Source organism: Tiliqua scincoides, chromosome 2 (genome assembly GCF_035046505.1).
Source record: "Tiliqua scincoides isolate rTilSci1 chromosome 2, rTilSci1.hap2, whole genome shotgun sequence".
Classification (NCBI taxonomy): Eukaryota; Metazoa; Chordata; class Lepidosauria; order Squamata; family Scincidae; genus Tiliqua; species Tiliqua scincoides.
This window is the reverse complement of record NC_089822.1, coordinates 23,940,583-23,956,106: the sequence shown is the minus strand read 5'-3', so window position 1 is coordinate 23,956,106 and position 15,524 is coordinate 23,940,583. Positions and strand designations below refer to the sequence as shown.

The 15,524-nt window shown below is 44.5% G+C and overlaps 1 protein-coding gene across 1 annotated transcript in view; it reads right to left on the bottom strand.

Moving 5' to 3' along the window:
* The window catches only part of RAB3C (RAB3C, member RAS oncogene family), a 117,281-nt gene extending 112,504 nt beyond the window's left edge, over nt 1-4,777 (bottom strand). The window contains exon 1 of the mRNA XM_066616097.1: nt 4,550-4,777. Within this exon, the coding sequence (XP_066472194.1) occupies nt 4,550-4,777 (228 nt within the window). The remainder of the gene's footprint in view (nt 1-4,549) is intronic.
* Between the last annotated feature and the right edge of the window lie 10,747 nt (nt 4,778-15,524).

Here is a 15,524-nt window from a genome sequence, read left to right as displayed (position 1 = left end):
GGAAGGAGAGTGGCCTAACTGATCTCATGGGGTTGTAGTGGGTGTAAGAAAAGCCCTGCTAAGTGAGGCTATTAAGAAGTACCTCCCTTTGTCCATCTCAAATCATCCACCAATTAGTTTCATTGGTTGACCCTTGGTTCTAGTGGTGTGAGAAAAGGAGAAAAACTCTAGAAAAAAACAATTTCAAAATTAAATGAATAGTCCAGGAGCTCCGTTCCATTCAGAAACGGAATAGCAAGAAAAGAACAAGAAAACAGAATATCCTCTGGTCCTACAGGTATCACTCCTCCACACTTAGGATTATATAGCTGTCATTGCAGGTTATGAGATGAGGTGAAGGTGTTCCATTTATTTAAAATCTGCTCACTGGAACAGCTTTCTCAAGATTCATATCTTATTTCATTAGTAGCCTCAAGGGCCTCAAGCAGTCATACCATTTTACCTTAGCTGGCTTAAGTGCAACACAAATGACTTAATGCACAGCACTAAATCTAAATGAGCAGACAACAGTATGAAGCAGTAAGGACTGCAATTCATTTTACAATGACAAGGCTTTTTAGGAGATAGTATTTTCACCAATTCTCATCCTGAGAGATAATGCAGTTTAATGGGTGGAGCAGCAGATGAGGATTGAACAACCCCATACCCATTCTTGGATTAACATTAATTTGTTGCATGAACAACCTCCTTTCTCCCTCTCTCTGCCTCTTTCTCTTGCCTCAACACACAGCCAATTTTTATGCTTCTGGTTTTTTTCCCCACATTTTCCTTCTGTATTTCTTGCAAATATTCTCTTTGCAAATATCTTCAAAGTTAATCACGTTGTGCAACAAACTGCACATTACTACTCTTACATCTCTGGTGCCTGAGCTTATATATATCTACAGCTAAAAGAACAAATTTCCCTATTGTCAGGTCAAAATACTGTCATCCAACTATGTTCAGTCCTACTGTGAGACAGGGTAAGGTAGGTTGCCTCAGGCAGCACATTTTGTCCAAAGAAAACACACTGTCAATTAATTATTAATTTTTACCACCATGGGATACAGTATTTACTGTATAAATACTGTTAATAATATTTAATTTTTTGGCCCCAGGCTCCAAAATGCCTTTGGCCACCTCCACTTGTAACTCCAAGACTCCTGCCCTATTTCTCCTTCTCTGCCCCAAGTTCTTAATGTAACATTCAAAGTTCTCAGCTGCAACTGCTACTGCAGACATCTTCTCTCCTGCTGACCCTGGGCTCCAACTGGTGCTCAGTTCAAGTTCTTTCCCACCATGCCACAGGGTTCTCCTCTCTCACTGGTTTGTGTGCTGGCAGACTGGGACCAGGGTAGGGGATACAGAAAGAGCTGAGGCATCACAAGAGACATTCTAAGTGTAGTTAAAACAAAAAGAAAGAAACGTGACAGAGCAATGATGTGAACTCTACTAGACCATATGGTCTAGTATAGACATGTACTGAACTTGGTACTGTTCTTAATCTTGATGCTGTGACTACTGTTCCCTCTAAAGCAGGGGTCTTCAACCTTTTTCATGTTACAGAGAGATAGATAGATAGATAAAATATGAGATTGGTCCTGCTGATCCTGCCCCACTACTGGGACCCGATCTACCTACCCCCACTCCCCCTATTTCTCCCTAATTCTTGTGTCTTCACGACAACCCTGTGAGTAGCAGCCTGAGCTGAGCCAGCTTTAAGAACTGCAGGGCAAGACAGTGAGAAGAGGCTGTGCAAGATTATATCAGGAACTCAGTTTTGATTAGGTGATACCATCATTGAATTGGATCCAAGCCCTCTCTTGCACTGGCTTGGAAAGGTTGTAGTGTACTCCCAAAATAAGGCTTTGCATCCCCATTAGGGTTGCAACCCACAGGTTGAAGAACAGTGCTCTAAGACAGGGGTCTTCAAACACCGGCCCGGGGGCCAGATGCAGCCCGCAGCTAGCCTCTATCCGGCCTGTGGCCAGTCTCTTGTCCCCTGAAAGCCTGTGGCCCACTCAACTGAACATGACCAGAGCTGTGCTCTGATTGCATCTGGAGGGTGTTCTGAGTGCCAGAGAGGCTGAATGAATGAGCCCACTCATTCATTTATTCATTCATCTTACATCTCTAATTTATTTATTTAAACTTTATATTTAAATTTGTTTCTGGCCCTCAGCACTGCGCCAGATATTTCATGCAGCCCTCTGGCCAAAATGTTTGGAGACCCCTTGTCACCTAGGCCCAGCCCAGGTGGCTTGGAATCAACCTGGAGCAGGGTCCTCCTCAGGGGTAAGGGCCTCCTCCGGAGTAAAACAGGACTACTATCAGGACTGGGACCCCAGCCAAGTCCCTTCCCAGGGAGCAGGCCCTGGTGCCTCCTGGGAGCAGGCAGCAGGCACGTGGGTGGAAAGGGCGGGGCTGGAGCAGAACAAGGGGAGCCTCATAAGGAGGCTGGGAGGCCTAGGGAGAGGTCGCTCCTCTCCAGTCGGGAGAGGGATCCCAGAGGAGGCGAAAGGGGGTAGCCACCCCGGCCTCATCCAGACAACTGAGGCTCCTCAGGAAAGTTGGCAGACCTCAGCCCTGGAGAGAAGGGCCAGGGGCTGGGAGCCTCCAGACCCTAGTCATGCCTGGGGTCCTGGGGTAGAAATCAGAGAGGCGAGTCTACAACAGCCAGGACCCCCTCTCAACAAACCCCATTGGAGGCCAGGGATTCGAGGGGCAAGACCGGAGATACAAGGGGCCCTCCTGAGGACAGCTGAGCAGACCCCCAGCCAAGGTACTGCAGTTCTCGGGCACCCATACCCCTGGCCGACGGACAGCAGCGGGAGAGCCAGGTCTGAAGCCTCAAGGGGTCAGGCCGTCGTGGGGAACGGGCCGGGTATGCGCCGACGCCACCAGTCTATGTAAAACAAAGGGGCCTGTGACGTAACAGGCCCCATGAGTGTGAAGAACTTAACCCGAGTAAACCGACTGTGTAAATCCACTATATCTGCCTCACGGTCTTCTTTTCGCCGACGACCGACACGCATCGTCCGGGTAAGCCCCCCGTGCTTGGGCACACCCAAAGGGGCGGGGTCTCCGCCAGCCATGGACGTCACACCCCTGCTCTAAGGGGTCTGCATCAGTGCATAGACCCCTTCAGCAGCTGTATAATGTGTCGCAACCTGCAGTGCTGCTGCCTCCAGATGTTCGGCAATGAAATCATCCTGCCATTAAACAGCAGAAGTGGAAAAAGAACAGAAAGGAGAACAAGGACCTTCAGTCTTAAGTAGTAGAGGTTATAGTATTGTCTATCAAATCTGACTGTGAGAGCAGCCTAGAATCCCCGTCATAAGTTCAGGCATACACACCATTTCTACATTTGTTCCCTCTTAGATAGGGTAGATTTCTTACCCCTGATTTTATGTCAACCGTTCCTCCACCTCTGGAGGAAGCAGAGCCACCAGAAGTACTTTCTAGCAGTGAGGTGGATTGATTAGCCCTGGCACTAAGCAACACCATGATTCACACATACCCATCACAACATCAGAAAACACTAGGACGTGACACTACCAAAGGATTGAGAAGAATCAAGTTTTAGAGGATGTTACTTGTTTGCCTGAACTGTCTTTACAATGCTCCTCACCTTTATGCTATACCAGGACATTGCGCTAAAAAGTAGGTCATCATGGCCATTCATGAGCAGACTGCAAGATCAGGCTGAAGTGATGGCGGAGTTTAGCCACCTGTGCTGCTTGAAAACTGTGGGTAGCCACTAAGTACAGATGGTTACTCTTGCAGGAAATGGGCATGTGGTTACTCAGATCTTACTGTAAAGTAAGTCTGTTTGGAAGGAACTGAAGGCTTACTTAAGGTTATTAATTCAATACAGAAGAAATCCTCATCTTATTTACAGCGCTTTAACTCCAGATAAACAATACACATCTTAGATTGCCAATCAACAGAAAAAAACTGGGAGAGAGCTTTACCAGAATTCAACTGTAAACACACTTGTATGAATATCCTCCAAAGCAAAGGGAGATTTGATCCATTATATTCATTCTGAGGGATATTCAGAATAAAGAGCCATGTAAAGTCTCTGGCAGGAAAGCAATTTATTACTGCATTACAAGGCGATAATGAGGTAGCATCAACAAGCACTAGCATGTTATCATGGCTGTTTCTAAGGGAGTTACCGGACTTCACATAAGATAGCAAGCGCCTTGTTATACAGTCTGCCCCACATGTTAACATCATGTGAAATGTTAAACAAAGGAAACGCAGAAGGCAAGGGTGATTATGATCTCAGGAGATCACAGAACACCACAAATGATAGAAACAAAGTGTGAAAAAGGATACAGGATTCGGGAGACGGGATATATGGATAGCAAAGGTGAAATCCCCATAGCATAGTGAGAAAATGAAAAGGATGCTCATTAAGAAAAGAACACTAAGGGGCACAGTCCATCTTCATGCAAGCACAGTGACTCCCAGGAGAGGAACTGGTTGGTCACCCTTACAAATATGATGATCTGCCATTAACAATCAGGACCCAAACTACCAAAGAGAAATATGTTCAGCTTACCCAGATCTGTAGCTTAATTCTTTTTTCGTTTTTAAAAACCGTTTTTACTTTGAAATCGATCCCAACCGTGCTGACGAAAGCTGATGTAAAAGAATCATCGGCGTAACGGAATAAAAACGAGGTTTTCCCAACACTACTGTTACCGATGATGAGCAATTTGAACATGTAATCAAAGTTCTGGTCTGATGTGTCCTTCTGGCCATACCTGGAGTCTTGAGCAGATGCCATCTGCAATGTTAGAAAAAACAAGAGAATTTGCTTTGTCTTTGCATTGTTGCAAGTCCTAAATGCTTACATTTCAACAGAGACAATGTGATCTAGGGTAATGATTCCCAAACTGTGGGTTGGGACCCATCAGTGGGTCATGACATGATTTCTGGTGGGTTGCAAAAATGGCAGGTTGATAGCTGCCAAGGAAAATGTATTGAGTCCTATGAAAAGCATATGCACACTAGCATTTACTTGATAGTAAGTGATCGAGCCTGAGCTCTTATTGAAGCTCAGGTGAAGGGGAATGCAAGGCTACCAGAATGGTCCCAATCTGATGAACATGAAACTCAACAAATGATTCAGAATTTGGTTCCCTCCCCACATAGTAAAAAGGATAAAAACAAAATCTTGAGGGGCTGATAAGGTGAAACTTTTTTTTACTGTCGTAAAGCTAGGTGAGTCTCAATAGAGTGTCATTTTAGAAACTGGGTCCTGGTGCTAAAATGTTTGGGAGCTATTGATCTAGGGGTTAAAGCACCAGACCTGGACTGGAGAGGTCTGGTTCAAATTGCCCCCATCTATGAAACTGTGTAACCTTGGGCTGTCAATAAGTCTTGGTCTAACCTGTCTCCTAGGGTTGATGTGAGGATAAAATGGCTGAGGCAGCAATCCTATACACACTTACCTGGGTGTAAATTCTATTGAACACAATGGAATTTACTTCTGAGTAGATGTGTATATTTGTGCTGTGAGTGAACCATAGTGAATTCTGAACTGCTTAGAACTGGAAAGATGAGTTTCAGTGCTACATGTAACTCAGAACTGTGACTGACAGATAAGTTTCACTCTTGGGTAAGCTGTTCAAGCAGACAGTGCCACCCCAACTACAAGTATTCCTGAATGAGACAAATTAACTTGATCCATTTTAATCTGGCTTTTCTTCAGGTTTTAGAATAGAAAAGGCCTTGGATGCCAAATTGATGATCTAAGCTGGGGACTTACTGAACCTCTTGGAGCTTTCAGTACCATCAATCATTATAGCCTACTGGCTTACCAAACTGGGGCGGGCCTTGGGGGCACTATGTTGCAATGGCACCAGTCTTTACAGATGGGTAGATTCAAGAAGGTGGTCTGGGGTTGCCCTGCATTTCAAAGTGCTGGTTTGGACCATTAAAGCCCTAAATGACTTGGAGCCAAAATATCTGAAAACCTGCCACTCCCCATATGAAACTGTCAGACTGGCTCCATCCCTTCCACTGTTCCAACAGCAACTGAAAACTTTTCTGATCTGTTTAGTCTTTGAGGCCTCAGCTTATGTCTATCTACTTTGTCTCCTCTTAGTTATACTTTTTTAATATTTTTTTTCTGGTGTTGTAAAATGCTGAATGTGTTCCTTGTTTGTTGCTCGTATTAATTATTGATTTTATTTTATAGTATTTTACTGTGTTTTTAAAATGTTGTGAGCTACCTTGAGTACCTCCCTTGTGAGAGGAGAAGGGCAAAATACTCGTACATATATTTTAAACAAAATAAAGAAATAATAAAATGCTTAAAACAAAAAGAAAAATGTTTTACTGTGTTCCCCAGAACTGAATATCAGAGTATTAGAGGACACATTTACCACAAAGTTATGTTCGCCCCCACCCACCTATTACCCAGATATCCACAGTCAACATTTCTATTCTGAACAAATAGCAGCAGTAAAAGGCACAGTAGCAGAAAAAGCTAATTGTTGACCCTGAACTTAAATGCTGACAGGTGCTGAAAAACTATCCAAAAGGTCATAATGGCTGGTTACTTAGGACAGGGAGAATGAGTACTACATAAACAGCAATGTAAAGGAACAGTTCCTCAAGTAGCAGCAGTATTGAAGTAAAAATTAATTGCTGTGAAAAGCAGTAGAAGCCTTTATGGACCTCAGCAGGACAGAATGAATAAACAAGCAATTTCACTTGTCAGGCCAGGAAGTAGAAAAATTTCTTTTTTTTTTTTTTTTGGTCATTTGCTTTGCTGCTTTGGTCTATTTTTGTTGCAATTTGAAACTATTCATGTCTACATTAACATTTGCATGAGTTTAGAAACGCTGCTATTTTTTAGAGTAGCAATATGTAATGATCAATATGTCTCTTCTTCCAAAGGGCAGCGTACTTTTATCCCTCATCTCTCACAATAACCCTGTGAGGCAGGATAGAGTGAGAGATAATGAATGCCCTGAGGTATGGCCTACGTGCAGCCTATGACTAAGTAAAGATGACTAAGCAAAGTTCTGGACCCAGGGATCCACATCTTGAGTTCAAGACTTGATAAACACTGCATCAGGTAGGCACTATTTTGCACTTAACTGACCAAGCATAACACATCCTTTTCATAACCAGAATGAACCCCTCTCTTAAAGTGCTCACACACATGTAACTCTGTACATGATCAGGCTACATAACCACACAGTCCTATTCACAGTTATTGGGATTTACTTCTGAGTAAATGTGCAAAATTTCAGGCAGCTAGCAGAATTTCTGGCATGGTCCCACATCATTTGGCATCTTTTTGTCTTCTCCTGCCTACCCAGAATCTAATATTAATGAATCACATAATTAATCTTGCAAGTTAAGTTCAGAACAAGTGCCAATGGACACCTGTAGGGGAATAACAATCTAGTTTTCTTTATTTTTTTTTAATGCTTTCAACAACTGTTCTCTTTAACAAATCTCCACAATAAATACAAAAATGCATATTTACCACAGATGCATACAAAAATTAAGGCACACCACCTCCAGCAGATATAACTAGCAGAGAGTGCTTTTCATATGTATATATTGCTTCATTAACCTGTACACATAATTCTTACAATAAGGTATTATAATTAGGGCTGCAGTGTTTAAGAGCCCAGTCCTAGCCACACTTTCCAGGGAGTAAGCTTCATTGACTATAATGGGACTTACTTCTGAGTAGACAAGCATAGGATTGGGCTCTGAATTATTAAAAAGTGAATCTGCTAAAACTGTGTCTCTGAGAAATAATAATAAAAGAACTTATAAAAGCTGCAAATAGCCAAGCAACCATCTTCAGAGATGCATTTCCCCTTCTCTTTTACATAGGAGGAGGAGCATCTCTCCTACCATGGTGATTCTTGCAACACATGCATACATCATTGGAAAAACAAAGGAAGCATGCTTGCTTCAGAAGTTTCTGTTTACCTTTAAGCAAATTTAAACAAAATTTGACCAATTAATCAGCAAAGATTTGTTTGGATGACGGATAGCATAATTATTCCCACAGTACATATGGGAAAGGCTATATCTCAGTGACTGAGCATATGCTTTGCATGCAGAGGGTTCCAGGTTCCATCTCTGGCTAAGGTAGGGCAAAATTCCTGTTTAAAATAATAGAAAGTTCCTACCAGACTGTGCTATACTATAGTAAGGGCCTAGATTGGCCAATGGACTGAGGGCCCAATCCTATCCAAATTTCCAGAGCTGGTGCAGCTGCAATGCAGCCCTGAGGTAAGGGAACATTTGTTCCCTTACCTTGAGGAGGCCTCCATGACTGGCCCCCAACCGCAGGATGCAGCCCACACCCCACTGGCATGGCTGCATTGGCACTGCAGAGTTGGATAGGATTGGTCCCTGATTCAGTAGGCAACCTCCCTTGGGAACAGAGGTTGGAAAAGAGTGGCTTACTTAAGAGCAGCCAGTGAGTGCCAACCTACACACTACTTTAAGCACATGCTTGCTTTTTGCTCTTTAAACAGCAGTCAGCTGTGATGGGGATCTGGATGGGTCTGGGACAGGGGCAAACAGGTTCAAACAGGCGCCATTTGAACCAGGAGTTTTCCAATTCAGCTCAGTCTCTTAACCAGGACATTACACATGTTTTAACACTTCTTGCATCCATGTGGGATAAAGAAAGATGGGAAAACTCAGCAGCGGGCCTAGTGCTGGGCAAACAGGGAAAATGCCTTGGGCGCTGAGCCTAAATGATTCTAGGACCCCACAGGGAGACTCGGAACGCTTCCTCGGTTGGTCCTAGAGTCACGTGAGGCTCCGTCACACTTTAAAAGTAGGGGTGGCATTGTGCAGGGGGCGGCATAGCGCATGGGAGGGCAGCATTGCAGACCTTTGCTCCAGGAGCAGCGAGGGGTAAGTCCGCCACTGGGGAAACTGAGAGAAAACAACTACTGCTGTAAGAACAAGAAGAAAAAGAACACGAACAAGCCAGAACTGCAGAGGCCACATAAATCCTGAGTGCATTTTAAATGACAGACTGGAATAGAAGTCATATAGAATCTTAATAAAAGGATTTCTCCTGGAAGGGAAAATTCCCAAGTTACATTAGGTATAATTGGATTTGTATCTGAGTGGGGGTGGAAACGATGTCTCCTGGTCCTCAGCAAATGCCAGAAAGGCTGAGCTTGTTACTGAAGAGAAAGCAAGGCCCGTGGTGGTTTGGCCAGAAAACCTAATGATTTTCTCCATAGCTGGCATATCCACACCATACATAATTTTGAAAGGTTGCACTCCTATACCCACTTTCCTGGGAGTAAGTCCCATTGAGCTTAGAGTGAGACTTACTTCTGAGAAGGCATGCAAAAGATTGTGTTGTTAGTCTCAATCATGTCTCTGTTAATACCTGTTTTTACCAGCAAAGTATGTGCCTCTGCGCCACCTGAATCTGCTGCCCACTGCTGCTTCTGCTTGTGCCCGCCTTTAAATGCTTATACATGCTTCTCCTTCCATTCGCCCCCTCCATTTACTTACAAAGTGCACGCCCCACAGTGCCTTCAGTCTGAACTTCTTTTGTTTGAAGTAAATAGGTGCAGGGGATGCTGGAAACTCAGAATTCCCTGCTTGTGTGCATTGTAAACAGAAGAGGGACAGAGTGGGGAGGCTGTGAGCAGCATTCTTTATAAGTGCAGGGAAGGGGTAGGCAGTTGAGATCCCAATCCTATCCAACTTTCCAGCTGCAATGCAGTCCTGAGGTAAGGTAACAAATGTTCCCATACCTTGAGGAAGCCTCTGTGACTGCCTCCCCACCACAGGATGCAGTGCATGCCCCATTGGCACAGCTGCACCAGCCCTTGAAAATTGGATAGGATTGGGCCTTCAGTGGACTCCAAATCACCTGTCTCTGCCTAGTTTTGGAAAGTTTTGGAAAATAGGTACAATGCTGCCTACAGGATACCAGGTGGTGATAGACTGTCCAGATGACTAAGGGCCCAATCCTATCCAACTTTCCAGCCCTGGTGTAGCCGCAATGCAACCTTGAGGTAAAGGAACAAATGTTTCCATACCTCGAGGAGGTCTCTGTCCCACCATCACAGGATGCAGCACACACCCCATTGGCATGGCTACACCAGCACTGGAAAACTGGATAGGATTTGGCCCTAAGAGGCAACCTTTCCTTTGTCCCTTTTGGATGCCCGCCCGCCCGCCTACCTACTCCAAGCATGCTGACTTCTCTCCATGAGCTCTGACCAGCCACAAAGAGTCCACACCCACACAAAAGGAATAGCCAACAGTGGGTATACATGCTTGTGAACTGCATGTATTTTATTATCCACAGGTCCTGAACCCATAGGGTTGGCCCAACATGCACCCCTGAAGGTGTTCTGAGGCCCATGGAGGCCACATACGGCCTCCCCAACCCTCAGAATGCCTTCTAAGGCCTTCTGGAGGCCTTAGAAGGTTAAAACCAGAAGTTATGTTTAAAGTTTTTAAAAAGGTTTCAGAGGGCTGGGGAGGGCTTCATTTTTCACTTACTAACATTGAACTGTGTTTGCCATTTGGTTACCCATTCACCCAGTTCGGAGAGGTCCTTTTGGAGCACTTCACAATCTGCTTTTACCATCCTGAATCATGGCTGCCATCCATAATGTGCGTGACAGGTTGTATGGAGGAGCAAAGAAACTTTGCCTTTCATACCACATCTGCACACCACTTGTGGAGTGCCTTTCACACCACATCTGCTGCCACTTTCTCCAACCTGCCATTTATGGAGCTGCTCCAACCTGCTTTTAAAGCAGATTGGAAGGCAGAACACCTCTTCCCTGCTGCCTCACCTCATTCCTTCCTTGCATGACCCCTTTAAACAAAACAGGAAGTGTGGAACATGCTAAGAGTGCTGCCAGTGTGTTCCCACACTTTCTGATTTTTTTAAAAGGAACCACAGGAGAAAGGAGCAAGCTCGGAGGTAGGTGGACAGATCACCACTTTCTATGCAGTTTTTTGGGTGGGTGGATGCAGCAGCCAGGCCTGCCCTGAATAATTTGGTACTATCTCTAAACTTGGCCATCTTTCTGATCATTTATGAACAAGTTGGAAACTACTGGTCCCAGGCCAGGATAGATCCTTGGGGTTCTCATTTCCTCCACTATGAAAATTGTGCATTTATTCCTACTCTCTGCTGAAACCAGTTATGACTCTATACAAGGACATGTTCTCTTATCCCATGACTGCTAAACATGCTCAGGTGTCTTTGGTGAGGGACTTGTCAAAAGCTTTTTGAAGGTCCAAGTACACAATGACATTTGGATCATCTTTGTGCACATGCCTACTGACTTTCTCAAAAAACTCTACACGCTTAGGTAGGTTTTCCCTTTGCAGAAACTATGCAAATTTTCCTTCAGCAAGGTTGTTTAATAAGTTTAATTATGCTTTCTACCAGTTTACTCAGAGGAGATGCTAAGCCAATCAGCCTATAACTCTGCAGTCTATAACCGATTTCTGCTGGATCACTTTTTATTGCTAGTGTTGCATTGACTAACTTCCAGTCCTCTGGTATTAAGCTTGATTTAAAGAACATGTTTTTTGGTAGAAGAGCAACAATTTCACAATTGAGTTCCTTAAGAACTCTTGGGTTGTTGCCATCCAGACCAGTGAGTTGTTAATTTTTGTCACTATGCTGTAAAACTTCATTGCCTATTCAGGCATAGTTACCTGCCCTGTGTCTTTTGCAGTGAAGAGAGATGCAAATAATTTATTCAGCTACTCTGCAATTTCCATAACCTCTTTAAGCTTCCTTTTGATTCTCTTGTTATCTAATGGTTCCACCACCTCCCCAGCAAGTTACCTCCTTTTGATGTATTTAAACCATTTCTGCCAGCCCACAGGTGTACACATTTGATCCCCTGTTGTGTATATGCAACGTTGGGCAGATATGGCTTAAAGAACTTTTTATTGTTTGTTTGGATGCTTTTCCATCACATATCATTTCTTCACAATCCTTGTTGCTAGCATTCATTTCTTTTACCAAAGTTTTTGTTCCTTTTCATTCTCTTCATTTGGGCAAGACTTCCATTTTGTAATGGAACACTGACTTCTTGCTTTCTTTACTCCATTATAAATAATATAGCAACAGTTCAAAGTGCTAAAGATTACAAGTGTTATTACACTGTTTGGTATTCACTGTTACCAAACATGTTCATAATAATTTAATGAAAGTAGGAAGGCAATAATGCTTAGGAAATTGCTCCCTGGCATTCAAAGAGAACAGTACTAACATCTGATCATGCGCAACTTTGTTTCTGTTCTTATTTTAAACCTTGAATTTGATGTTGCTTCCTGATGGACTGTTGCTGAATTTAGCTCTCAAAATTCATCTTTGCATTAACCTTGCTGGAATGAACAGTCTCTCTAGTCATATTAAGTCCTTCCCTCTCTCACCTGTAGAGAGGGAACACATGATGGATTCTGTGGGATGGTCCTCAATAGTCCTGCCCATACAGATTATGCACCTGTTCAGCATTTGCACCTGCAGACAAACACTACAAGAAGACTTGGGCTAACCAGAGCATATCATCAGTGCAGGTATAGTGACCACACTCATTCTGGAGAAGCCCAGAATGCATTCCCTTTCCACGTAAGAGAGAATGCCTAAGCCAGACTATTCTGAGCAGTTCTCTTGACTGAATGAAGCTCATCTTTGGGTTACTTTCAAAGCAGGAATGGCCTAATCAGGTCCAGCACTCAAGGCTGCTCCAACTTGCTGCTGCTGTGGCATACACACAAGCTTAAAAAAAAAGCCTTTACATTCTCAATGTGCTCCTTCCTTGCATGGTATTTTCCAGAAACAGGAAGTGTGTGACTTCCTGTTTAGTTTAAAAGGAACTGAACAAGGAAGGAGTGAGGTGAGGGGATAGGGAAGTGATCCTTCCTTGCTTGGCCCCTTTAAACTTCAAACCTGCAAGGAAGGAGCACTTCCCTACTGCCTCATAATTCTCCTTTCTTGTGCAGGTAAGGAGAAGGGAAACAGATCTCTACCTCCATAGTTGTTCCCCCCCCCCTGCATGGGAAGTTGTGAGTTTTTTTCCTACCCCCTAACCTCACTTTTTCCTTATGACGTCTATTTAAAGAAAACATGAAGTCCAGCATTTCTTTCTTTTAAAGAACCATGCAAGGAAGGAACAAGGAAGTGGACCAATGTGGCTCTGTTTGCAGCAGGCTGGACAGAGACAGCAGCAGACTTGGGGTGAAGGGCACCCTTGACACATGCACGGGATTGGCAACAGGATATGGTGTATGGTGAGTTCCATGCCGAGCAGCATGGGGGCGAGGAAAAGGCAGGGAAGGGTGTTATGGGGAAGGTGGATTGGTGGTGGTGGGGGGCATGAGCTGCATCCTATCCCCCTTCATGGGCCTGATTCATAAGCAAGGATCAACACTGACTTGCAGCTGCTATACAGCTGGTGCAAGTCTGGTTAGACCCATTGTGCAGGTTGGGGACAAATGTTCCCTTACCCTGAGGAGGCTTTCCACCTTCTAAATTCCCCTGTGGGATTCAGTACAAGCCATGCCAGTGCTGTTGCATCGGCACAGAGGAATTTACTCCGTATCAGGCTGTAAATGATATAGGCAAATCGAGAAAAGATGTTAAACTGGGTGGGGTGGGATGGGATGGGGTGCTTGATCAAGGCAGTGGGTTGGGCTGGGTATTTTTCAGGTGCTCGCCAGCCTTACAATTCTTCTTCTCTATGTAATGGGTCACCCCTCCTCCCTTTAAACATTCACTGGCAGTATCTGCTCATGATAGTGGGAAGTTTGTATCATTGATGGGTGTTTCCAGACAGATGAATTACAGAGCACTTCAAAGAACAGGGTGTCAGTTCTTTATGTATATATGATTCACAACACTGTCTGATTCAGGATTACTAGTAATATTGCCACATAGAAACAGACTCCCACTCCTCTCTTTGACAAAACGTACCTATTCATCTCTGAAACTGAAGGCTTGCTGCAGTTCTCTTTAATGTACTGTACTTCTTTTTCTCTATTAACAGTTAGATGTGTTCACTGGTAGCCACAATTGATTTCATAACAATTGAAATCATAACAAGTGATTTTACTTCCCTTTGTTTACTCTTACCCTAGAATTCAATGGGTTAGAAATGAAGTCGACTGTCACTATAGACAACTGTTGGCTATATGGTGAGTTGCTTGAACATTCACCACAAAAAGGAGACCATGGAACTGTTGCATTCTACCAGGTGGTGAAGCAAATTGTGCTACATCTTTGAAACCAGACAGAACTGCAAGAGAGTTGCTCACCAAGACACTACACTGGTCTGTCAGTAACTGACAGCCCAATCCTATTGGACCTTGCCTCCAGCAGAATGTGAGTTCTGCTCTTGCTAACTGCTGCAAGAGTACTTTCTGTCAGTATGTTGAGTAGTGCGCTGCTGAGACACCAGCAGGAAGGTTGGTGACTTCCCATGTACATTGTTGGCTCTTCCACTGCCCACCAGAGCAGATGAGCCAGCAGGAGAGGCAGAACAAGATGTGGAAGGGGATGTAACAGGGGATAGGGAGGTTACAGGAGGGGGCAAATCCAGTGTGGTGCTGCACTTTGAATTGTATCCCCTCCAGCATCAGCCTCCCTGGCCCCCCTTCTCTCCTTGGATGTGCACTGCACAATCACTAGCATGGATCAGATAGCCATGGTGGAGCTGGAGGCTTATGTAAGGGTAAATGGATTTCCCTGCTGAAGCCTCCGAATCCACCATCCCCCCCACACCTAATCCACTACAAAACACCTATAGGATAGGGCTGTTAATCACAGAGTCTTATGTAATGAGCTTTACAGTCCAATCCTATCTGGGGTGCTCACGAAATGATATAGTGGTGCCAAAAGGCTGCTGCTGTATCCTGTAGAGGCAGCTGGGCTTTTCCTCGAGGGAACATTTGTTCCCTTACCTTGTGTCAAGCCCCAGCAGTGTCTGAGTCTACTTGGAGTCGTGCCAACTCAATCGCTGGTGCAGAACCAAGTAGCTCCATGTAGGGCTTTCAGGCATGAGAAGGGGATTAGGCTGTGGTGGAGGCTGTCATCCCTGCCCTCCACCAGAATCTGAACTGCCCTCCTCCCCTCCCTTCCCCCACCCTTTTCTGCCCCCATTCTGTCCTCCCCCATTGGCCTTACTAGGATCAGCAGGCACTGAGCCAATATTGGCAGAGGCCTGCCAGTGCAGACCTCTCCATTGGTGGCACTAGCATCCACGCGGTTGCAGTGTGCTTTACGACACATTTGCAACCTCTTGAGTGCAGGTCCCACCAATGGGAGCTGGTTTAGGATTGGGCTGCCAGTCTCTATACTGTATAAGCACTTACCTGTTTGTCACATATAAATAAATAGTGTGGGGCTTAGAAACCACAATGAAAGTACCTACCATTCTTAGGTGGGTGAGTTCCAATTGTTCACATAATGGTCTACCATTGGTCTCTGTACTTATGTTGCAGAGAGGCAGGATATTTGGCAAGAGATGCAAGTCCATTGCAAT